The 11,202-nt window shown below is 47.8% G+C and overlaps 1 protein-coding gene across 1 annotated transcript in view; it reads right to left on the bottom strand.

The window, feature by feature from the left end:
- Positions 1-2,241: 2,241 nt before the first annotated feature.
- LOC142245717 (integrin alpha-M-like) overlaps positions 2,242-11,202 on the bottom strand; it is a 132,166-nt gene continuing 123,205 nt past the window's right edge. The window contains exons 22-30 of the mRNA XM_075318663.1: positions 10,902-10,981; positions 10,728-10,814; positions 10,535-10,601; positions 10,295-10,402; positions 6,953-7,036; positions 6,240-6,353; positions 4,381-4,473; positions 3,444-3,554; positions 2,242-3,269 (exon numbers count right to left, since the gene is read on the bottom strand). Of these exons, the coding sequence (XP_075174778.1) occupies positions 3,168-3,269; positions 3,444-3,554; positions 4,381-4,473; positions 6,240-6,353; positions 6,953-7,036; positions 10,295-10,402; positions 10,535-10,601; positions 10,728-10,814; positions 10,902-10,981 (846 nt within the window). The 3' untranslated portion in view covers positions 2,242-3,167. The remainder of the gene's footprint in view (positions 3,270-3,443; positions 3,555-4,380; positions 4,474-6,239; positions 6,354-6,952; positions 7,037-10,294; positions 10,403-10,534; positions 10,602-10,727; positions 10,815-10,901; positions 10,982-11,202) is intronic.

Below are 11,202 nucleotides of genomic sequence, written 5' to 3'. Positions count from 1 at the left end.
CCCTCTCCCCCCAACACTGGCAGCTCATGTGCCCCCCGATACCAGCAACTTGTGTGCCCTCCCTCGGCACGACACCGGCAGCTCATGAGCCCCTCGACACTGACAGCTCATGTGCTCTTGCACATTGTAGGCAGCTTTTTTGTGCATTGACTTTGCTGATCTTCTTGTACCCTTCACCGTTCTTATGTAAGAAAAAAAAAAATTCTTCCTCCGATCTTGTGACATTTCTCTTTCAGGTGGTGCCATTGCAGACACTATGAAAAGGCGGGAGGTTTCTGTGCTAAGTTTCGCCCTCTTGTAGTCACCCGTCTGCTGGACACCAGTGTAATGAAGAATTTAACTTACCAGATTTCTATTAATCAATTTTTTTGGTCTAAACTTTGCTCCTAAGAATTTCATTGGGGTGTACTCATTTTTACAACATGGTCTTCAACGAATTTGTTTGCAAACATTTATTTTTCACTCCAAAAAGTAATTTTTCTATCAGTGTCCCACATTTATGGGAGAATTGCGTAGGCTGCGATCCCATAGAAAATGTGAATTCTGAAAGGAAAGGTTTTCTTACAAATCTGTTGGGGTGTACTAATTTATGCTGAGCACTGTATATGTCCAATGCGCTGGAGATTCATTATGTAAATCAAATACAAACCTTCCTCACCAGCTCCCCTCGCTCCAGGATGTCTTCTCCAGAACGTCCCGGCACTGCTGCAATCACTGCTGCCACCGATCAGCGCCTGGCGATTGGTCAGCCATGTCCGGAGAATAAAGGTCCCCTCATATACGTAGTCGCCTCATATACTGGTCACCAGACAACATTCGACTACACCACACACAGGAACGCTCGGCCCAACAGTCATCTGCCCCATCTCCCCCACACACAGGAACGCTCGGCCCAACAGTCATCTGCCCCATCTCCCCCACACACAGGAACGCTCGGCCCAACAGTCATCTCCCCCATACACAGGAACGCTCGGCCCAACAGTCATCTCCCCCATACACAGGAACGCTCGGCCCAACAGTCATCTCCCCCATACACAGGAACGCTCGGCCCAACAGTCATCTCCCCCATACACAGGAACACTCGCCCGACAGCCATCTCCCCCATAAACAGGAACGATTGGCCCTGCATCCATCTCCCCTGTCTCCCCCATACACAGGAACGCTCGGCCCGACAGCCATCTCTCCCGTCTCCCCCATACACTGGAACGCTCGGCCCTGCCTCCATCTCCCCCATACACAGGAACGCTCGGCCCTGCATCCATCTCCCCCATACACTGGAACGCTCGGCCCTGCATCCATCTCCCCCATACACTGGAACGCTCGGCCCTGCATCCATCTCCCCCATACACAGGAACGCTCGGCCCAACAGTCATCTCCCCCATACACAGGAACACTCGCCCGACAGCCATCTCCCCCATAAACAGGAACGATTGGCCCTGCATCCATCTCCCCTGTCTCCCCCATACACAGGAACGCTCGGCCCGACAGCCATCTCTCCCGTCTCCCCCATACACTGGAACGCTCGGCCCTGCCTCCATCTCCCCCATACACAGGAACGCTCGGCCCGACAGCCATCTCCCCCATACACAGGAACGCTCGGCCCGACAGCCATCTCCCCCATACACTGGAACACTCGGCCCAACAGCCATCTCTTCCATACACAGGAACGTTTGGCCCAACAGCCATCTCCCCCATACACAGGAACGCTCGGCCCAACAGCCATCTCTTCCATACACAGGAACGTTTGGCCCAACAGCCATCTCCCCCATACACAGGAACGCTCGGCCCAACAGCCATCTCTTCCATACACAGGAACGTTTGGCCCTGCATCCATCTCCCCCATACTTAGGAACTCTCCACCCAACAGCCATCTCCCCCGTCTCCCCCATACACAGGAACGCTTGGCCCTGTATCCATCTCCGCCGTCTCCCCCATACACAGGAATGCTCGGCCCGACAGCCATCTCTCCTATCTACTCCATACACAGGAACGCTCGGCGCCACAGCCATCTCCCCCATACACAGGACACTTGGCCCTGCATCCATGTCCCCCGTCTCCCCCATACACAGGACGCTCGGCCCAACAGCCATCTCTCCTATCTACTCCATACACAGGAATGCTCAGCCCAACAGCCATTTCCTCCATACACAGTAATGCTCGGCCCGACAGCCATCTCCCCCATACACAGGAACTTTCAGCCCGACATCTGAACAACAGAGTGGGGCACAGGACATTATGCTGTCTCGTTTTATGGAGAGCTCTTTATATATATAACTGTAAGGAGCACATACATTATACACCATGTATGGGGGGGACAATGTATAGTAGACAATCTGGATGGGGGTCTACATATATTACTGTAGGGACACATACATTATACAATATACAGTGGGGGGATAATACACTGCATTTGGTGGTCTTCATCTATTACTGGGGATTTTCCATTTTACAATCTTCTCCCAAGTTCATGGTAGACTTCAGAACAGATTAGTTATGGGATTCTTTGTTGTTCCAGTGGCACTCTTGCTTGTTCTGGTGGCACACTCTTATTTCGGTGACAGTCCTTGTTTTAGTGACACTCTCTGTTGTTCAGGTGGCACTCACTGATGTGCAGGAGACACACTCTGTTGGTTCTGGAGACACTCTCTGTTGTTCTGGAGACACTCTCTGTTGTTCTGGGGGCACACCCTGTTGTTCTGGGGGCACACCCTGTTGTTTTGGTGGCACTCTCTGTTGTTCAGGTGGCACTCACTGATGTGCAGGAGACACTCTCTGTTGGTTCTGGAGACACTCTCTGTTGTTCTGGGGGCACACCCTGTTGTTTCAGTGACTCTCCTTGTTATTTCAGTGGCACTCCCTGTTGTTCCGATGGCACTCTTGTTTTTTTGCCTTCTCACCATATAACTCTGGATTCAGCCTTGTTTTTACATTTTGTTGTTTTCTTCATTTGTCATCAGTGTAGAAGAGCGGGTTATGGGTGGGGTCTCATGAGTCTGGTGCAGGTGATTGGTGGAGGCAGCTATGGCCGCCATGTCACTTAGGGTGAGGATCTGTTCGCACTTTGCTTGTGTCTGATCTGAGGATTACATAGAAGTGACTGGTGTATTCACAGAGAAGATATATGGGGGATAATCTGTAGAGGGTCTGTACTCTGGAATACGTCCTCGTCACTCTGGACCTCCATTGGTTGTGGTTGTGAGATCCTTGGTGGAGGTGTCTCCATCCGTGTCCTCCAGCATCTGTTTATATTGACGCTTAAAGAAGCCGAGCTACAAGCAGAAAAGAACAATAATATAATATAAGAGACAAAGCCGCGAAATGACGCCAGTGATAAGTGGCACAGACTGCGCCAAGGGCCACATACACGGACCATAGCCTATATGTAACATCTGAGACTATGCGCAGCTGGAGTGTTACCATCACCATGGTGGAGCCGGACTCACCTTGTAGAGGCCGGCAGTAATCAGGGCCAAGAGGACCAATCCTCCAACGCTGCTCCCGATTATTATAGGCAGGTAATTATACTGGACGATCACCTCCAGCACTGACTGGGTCTGCGGGACGAAAAGCAAGTGGACAATGAAGGCAGAAAAGAGGAAGAAACCTGCTGAACGTGACATCACACTATCGAAGAGACCTCTAGATAAGGTGGACCACAGACCAGATATGGGGGAACATAGTTCAGATAAGGGGGGACCATGGCCCAGATATGGGGAACATAGCTCAGAGAGAATAGCCCAGACAATGGAGGGTGTAGTCCAGATAGGGTGAAGTGTAGCCCAGATCACGAGGAGCATAGCTCAGAAAAGGTAGGGCACACCCCAGATATCAAGGGCATATACCAGACAACACAGAGAATAGTCCAGACAAGGGGGATTGTAGCCTAGATACTCAGATAACAGAGATTAGTACAGATATTGAAGAGTGTAGCCCAGACAATGGAAAACGTAGCCAAAGTAACTGGGAGCATAGCCCAGATAAAGAGACCATAGCCCAAACAAATGGGGAGCATGGCTCAGATAGCCAGATAACGGAGAGAGTAGCCCAGATTATGAAGACTGTAGCCCAGATAGTATAAGCCACATAATGGTGGGGCACGTAGCCTAGATAACGAAGAGTGTAGCCCATATAGCAAAGAATGTAACCCAAATAAGTGGGAGTGTAGCCCAGGTAATGGGGAACGTAGCCCAGATAACAATTACATGACCCAGTTATCAGAGAGCTTAGCGCAGCTATGAAAAGATATGGTTCCCAAGGATCCCACCATCCTCTATAGAAGCCCACCAAATGTAAAGACCCCCTAGAGAAACCATCCTGACTTCATCATCTCCCATAACATATAACATGGCGTACACTGCTGTACATGGCAGGGGTCAATACCTGAGCTTTGGTGAAGTTCAGCTCCATGAAATACATCCGGATGTCATAATGAATTTCCGCTGAGCTCTGGAGCAATATTTTCTTCTGTTCAGTCTGAGACAAAAATATATTATTATTGTCCATTACCAACATATTATCACATCAGCCCATGGACTGTACCCAGGATCGGTGGGGAGGGGTGGGGGGCGGGCGACTCAGGGAAAATATCTAATTGTCCTTGTGTTCCCACAATGAGGTAAAATTGGATTTAGCACCAGAATCCCAAGTGAGACTTAAAGCCACTTTACACACAACGACGTCGCTAACGAGATGTCGTTGGGGTCATGGAATTCGTGACACACATCCGGCCTCATTAGTGACGTCTTGCGTGTGAAACGTACGAACGACCGCTAACGATCAAAACTACTCATCTAATCGTTGATCGTTGACACGTCGTTCTAATCTCAAATATCGTTGCTGTTGCAGGACGCAGGTTGTTCGTCGTTCCTGCGGCAGCACACATCGCTGTGCGTGACACTGCAGGAACATGGAACAACAGCTTACCTGCAGCCGCTGGCAATGAGGAAGGAAGGAGGTGGGCGGGATATACCGGCCGCTCATCTCCGCCCCTCCGATTCTATTGGGTGGCCACTTAGTGACGTCGCTGTGACACCGCACAAACCGCCCCCTTACAAAAGGCGGCAGTTCGCCGGCCACAGCGACGTCGCTAGGCAGGTAAGTACGTGTGACGGGTCCTAGCGATGCTGTGCGCTACGGGCAAGCACCTGCCCCCGTCGTTTATGCGTCACGGGCAGGTGCTTTGACCAACATTGCTAGTGATATCGCTGTGTGTAAAGTGGCCTTTATTGACAAGGTCTCCCATATGATCTCCTCATAGTTGACATCTCCAACGTGGAGGACTTCTTATCTAGGCATCACCCATAGTGTCCTCATGATGGATTCCAACCGTGCGGCGGACTTCCCGACTAAACCTCACTCATGGTGTTTCCATGGTGGATACCTCCTGCATGGAGGACTTCCTAACAAGGCCTCACCTATGAGGTCCTCATGGTTGAAAACAATTATGTTGAGAATTTCCCAACTCTGCGTCACCCATAGTGTCCTCATGATGGATTCCTACCAGGTGGAAGACTTCCTGACTAAGCTGCACTCATGGTGACTTCATGGTGCATACCTCTTATGTTGAAAACTTCCTGGCTTGGCCTCACTCATGGCGTATATCTCCCAGGTGGAAGACTTCCTGACTAAGCCGCACTCATGGTGACTTCATGGTGGATACCTCTTATGTTGAGAACTTCCTGGCTTGGCCTCACTCATGGCGTATATCTCCCAGGTGGAGGACTTCCTGACTACACTACACTCAAGGTGTCCACATGGTGAACACCTACTACGTGGAGAACATCCTGACTAAGCCTCACTCATGGTGACTTCATGGTGGATACCTTTTATGTAGAGCATTTCCTGACTATCCCTCCCTCATGATGTCTTCATGGTGGATACCTCAATTGTGGAAGACTTCCTGGCCCCACCCTTGGTGGCCCAATGGTGGATGCTTCCCAAGTTGAGAATTTTCTGACTGAGCCACATTTACGGTATCCTTATGGCAGACATCTCCCACGTGGAGGACTGTCTGGCTAGACCTCACTCATGGTGCCTCAATGACAGATAATTCAAATATGGAGGACTTCCTGGCATCACCCATGGTGGTTCAATGTTGGATATGTCTCTGACTAGGCCTCAATCATGGTGTCCTCATGGCAGACCTCTCCCATGTGATCACCCATATCTATCCAGTTTAGATCTGAACCACGCTATATGGGACACATAGACCTTTTTCTACACATTGACAGTTTCCGGACCTGCATCTCCCATTCTTTGGTCACCGGCCCACTGATGGTGAAGGTCACTGATTCATCCTTCTTCAGACTGCTGATGTTACAGACAGTTCTGAGACAAGTTCCAACCGAGCAGTTCTGTGGAAGGAGGCAGAGAAGAAGGTGAAGAGTAATGGAGTCCTCATTGCTATTATTTATATGTAGGGTGGAGGAGAATATAACAAGATAGCTCCTACAACTTTATAGCAGCTTAGTCACATAGAGGGCTTGTTTCCCGGATCCAGACACATGGTGGCTGGGAAGGGGATGATTGAGTCCATTACTAGTCCTGACCTGCTGCAGCGCTGCTTTGCCTGGACTGGCAGACACTGATATTATCTTATGTGGATTTGTCACAGAATACGCTGTTTTGTTGTGTATTATGGTGTATTACTAACTAACCATTGCTAGTTTTGATAGTCACACAGGTTCCTTCCGTGACAGGAATTTTTAATGTTATCTGCCATTTTCGGGTTCTCTTGTGGTCAGTCTATACTTTTCTGATGCTCATGCCTGTGGTGTTTTTGAGGCAATGTCCAAGTTTGGAGGCTAATTACCCAGAAGATGCCCAGTTGGGGTGGTCTATTCATGGTAAGTCTGAAAAACTAATCGAGGTGGTGAGAGGTTCTTCTCATGTTGTACCCTAGCACGGGCGATCCTATATGTTCTATGTGATAAAGGGACACAGAGGTTCTTACTAGAACTGGACTTGCTTTCAGGAGCTCCTGGTAGTTCTTTGCTCCTTCTACTTCACCGATTGTCATACATTTAGTGAGCTGAGGCTGCAACACAAAAGAGTTACAAAAAACAATAAAAATGCAGTAAATGCTTAAAATCTTCAAAAATAAGGAACACAGAAAAAATGTAGACACCAGCTGATGAAGTTACCAAAATGAGAGAAAGTGACCTAGTGATGGGGATCACATCTAGTGTTGGGGAGGAGACCGAGTGAGTGTTGTGGAAGAGACCCAGCAGTCTCGAGAATACGACCTAGTAATGTTAAGAAAGAGACCTAGTAGCCTTAGGGATGAGAGCTAGTGAGTGTTGTGGAGAAATGTAGTAGTGTATGGGATGATACCTAGTAATATTTGGGTGGAGACCTAGTAGTGTTGGGGATATGATATCTAGCAGTGCTGGCATTGAGACCTAACAGGGTTGGGGATGAGATCTAGTAGTGAAGGGAATGTGACCTAGAAATGTTGGGGGTGAGAGCTAGTAGTGTTGGGGATGAAACATAGTAGAGATGGGGCTAAGATCTAGTAGTGTTGGATGATATCACAGACCAAACCATCAGCATGGATGCACCAGATGACGTCCCTCCCATCATTATGGTTTCATCCACCGAAGTCAGACGCACTCATCAATAGCAACACGGATCTCCCCATTGGCTAGCTCATGAACTGTCCCACTAAATGTGCATATCTGAACTTGTGTACGCCCCTAGCCTATATCAAGAGGACGCATGTTCTTCTCTGTCTGTTCGGTGCCATCTTTACTGTGACAGAGAAGAGATTTCATATCCGACTGTGTCTGGTGTGAATTCTTTTATGCATGCACTTGGTCCATTCCAATTCGGCCAGGCAGTAGGCAACTAGTGATCTCTGGTTAAGAGTTCACCTTAACAGTGTTGGGGATATGATATCTAGCAGTGCTGGCATTGAGACCTAACAGGGTTGGGGATGAGATCTAGTAGTGAAGGGAATGTGATCTAGAAATGTTGGGGGTGAGACCTAGTAGTGTTGGGGATAAGTTCCAGTACGGTCAGGAATGAGACCTACCAGTGTTGGGGGTGAGACCTAGTAGTTTTGGTGATGAAAACTAGCAGTGTGGGGGATGAGACCTAGTAGCATTGTTGTGTATGAGACCTAGTGATGGGGATGAGATGTAGTATTGAGCATGAGACCTAGTAAGATTGAGGATATGACCTAATAGTATTGGTGATAAGACCTAGTGAGTGTTGCAGATGAGACCTAATAGTGTTTTTGTGGATAAGACCTACTAATTTGGATGAGACCCAGTAGTGTTGAGAATGACACCAAGCAAGCTTGGGGATAAGAACTAGTAGAATTGGGGATGAGACCTAGCAATATTGTGGATGAGATGTAGTAGTGTTGGGAATGAGACCTAGTGATGGAGATAAGACCAAGTGATGGGGATGAGACCTAGCAGAGTTGAGAGTGAGACCTAGTAAGGTTGAGAATGAGACCTAGTAGTGTTGGGGATGAGACCAATCAATCGGTGTTAGGGATGAGACCTAGTAATATTTTCCAGGATGAGACCTAGTAGTGTTAGGGATGAGGCATAGTAGTATTTTTGTAGATGAGACCTAGTGATGGGGATGAGACCTACCAGTGTTTAGAATGAGACGTAGTGAAGTTAGGGATTATACCTAGTAGTGTTGGGTATGAGAGATAGTAGTATTGTTGTGGATGAGACCTAGTTGTATTGAGAATGAGACCTAGTCAGCTTGGAGATGAGACCTAATAGTGTTGTGGATGAGACATAGTGGTGTTGCAGATGAGACCTAGAAGTGTTGTTGTGGATATGACCTAGTAATTGGGATGAGACCCAGTAGTGTTGAGAATGAGACCAAGCAACCTTGGGGATAAGAACTAGAAGTGTTGGGTATCAGACCATTAGGGATGAGACCTAGTAGTGTTGGGGATGAAACCCAGCAGTGTTAGGGATGAGAACTAGCAGTGTTGTGGATGAAACCTAATGGTGTTGGGGTTGAGGCCTCATACTATTTTTGTGAATGAGACCTAGTGATGGGGATGAGACATATTGATTGGGATGAGGCCTAGTAGTGTTGGTGATGAAATCGAACAGTCTTGGGGATGAGACCTGGTAGTGTTGGGGATGAGACCTTGTAGAGTTGGAGATGAGACCTACTAGTGTTGGGAATGAGATGTAGTAGTACTGATGGGGTAGGACACCTAGTGATGGGGATGAGACCTAGCAGTGTTGAGGTTGAGATCTAGTAGTGTTAGAGATGAGACCTAGCAGGGGTGGAGATGAGACCTAGCAGTGGTGGAGATGACACCTAGTAGTGTTGGGGATGAGACCTAGTAGTGATGTTGTGGATGAGACATAGTGCTGGAGATGCAACCTAGTAGTGTTGTTGTGGATGAGAACTAGTGATGGGGATGAGACCTAGTAGTATTATTGTGGATGAGACCGATTAATGGAGATTAGTAGTAACTTGTAGTGTTCATAATGAGACCTAGTAATGGGGATGAGAGCTAGTAGTGTTGATGATGAGACCTAGTGAGTGTTGGGGAGTGTTGGGGATGAGACGTAGTAGTATTGATGGGAATGAGACCTAGTGATGTAGATGAGACCTAGTAAAGTTTCAGGATGAGACCTAGTTGTGTTGATGATGAGACCTTCAGAGTGTTGGGGATGAGACGTAGTAGTATTGATGGGAATGAGACCTAGTGATGGGGATGAGATGTAGTAGTATTGAGCATGAGACTTAGTAAGGTTGGGGATGAGACTTAATAGTGTTAAAGATGAGACCTAGTAGTGTTGGGAATGAGACCTAGTAGTGTTGGGAATGAGACCTAGTAGTGTTGGGAATGAGACCTAGTAGTGTTGGGAATGAGACCTAGTAGTGTTGAGGATGACATCTAGCAGTGTTGTCGATGAGATCTAGTAGTGTTGATGATGAGACTTTCAGAGTGTTGGGGGTGAGACGTAGTAGTGTTGATGGGGATGATACCTAGTGATGAGGATGATACCTAGTAGTGTTTTGTGATAAGACCTAGTAGTTATGTGGATGAGACCTAGTACTGTTTCATGTTAAGACCTAGTAGTGTTTGGGATGAGACCTAATAAGCGTTGGGAAGGAGCCCTAATGTTGGCGTGAGACATAGTGTTGGACATGAGACTTAATGCTTGGGTCAAGGCCTAGAGCAGAGGACCTGATCTAACCTTCTAGCAGTAGTGGGTGGCGATTGGGTCTTTTATGGATGGTATGAGGATATCTGTACAGAATATCCTAAGCATGGTTTCCATCCTGTAGAGATTTTATGATTTACCTCTGAGCTGGTAATATTTGGTGTCTCCCAGATGACACTTTCCCCCAAACGGACAGGAATCAGGAAAGTCACAGACAGTGGAAACAGGCGTTCTCCAAGATTGGTCACCTGCGGACCAGAAGAGTGGACAGATTGTACAGATGCTACAGACACAGAAGCACCTGAGAATATGCTGTTACATACAGCGCTGCCAATCATATCCAGAGAAGAGGACCACATGTAACACATGAATATTCCCACCTTGTATATGTGTTTAATACTCGGATCCGGGGATGTAAAGTTCTCATATTTACTGGATTCTTCCAGGCTGAAACATATACAAATCCTATCATGTCATCCGCACATGGTGGGCTCATAGAGTGTGAGCTCTTCTCACAGCTCAGCCTAAACTGCGTGGGTTTCAGATACCACACAGGGGTCTCTCTTCTCTCACCTGGTGATGGTCACAAAGATGGAGTAGAGCACTTTTATGGTGGCGGAGGACGTCATCCGTTCATTGGGAGCGGTCGCATTATTATCACTGCAGAGACACATGAAGAATTAATTACGGCTGTGATCTGTACAATCAGCGTCCGGACACTGCCCTCTGCACGGGCCGGGCTCTTACCTAGTCACATTGGCAGCCATCGTTAATGAATCTCCCAAATCCGAGGAGGGTGCAACATAAAAACTGACCAAGAAGATGGCCTGGAGGAAACCCAGAAAAGCAAAAAGCAAATGAGCATGAGACTTAAGATTCAGTAACCGAGATTGATGATGGCCCCGGATATTTGTCATACAATAGTCATTGCCTGCATCTTCACAAAGTGCAACCGATGGATATCGGCCAAAAAATGGATCCTCCATTCAGCACTGGGTCAGGACTCCTTGTTTCTCCTAGTGGCCTGATTAATACTCTTTGTGGGACT

This window comes from Anomaloglossus baeobatrachus, chromosome 7, assembly GCF_048569485.1.
Source record: "Anomaloglossus baeobatrachus isolate aAnoBae1 chromosome 7, aAnoBae1.hap1, whole genome shotgun sequence".
In the NCBI taxonomy this organism is placed as follows: domain Eukaryota; kingdom Metazoa; phylum Chordata; class Amphibia; order Anura; family Aromobatidae; genus Anomaloglossus; species Anomaloglossus baeobatrachus.
Note: the sequence above shows the minus strand (reverse complement) of the source record. Positions and strands in the feature narration are given on the sequence as shown.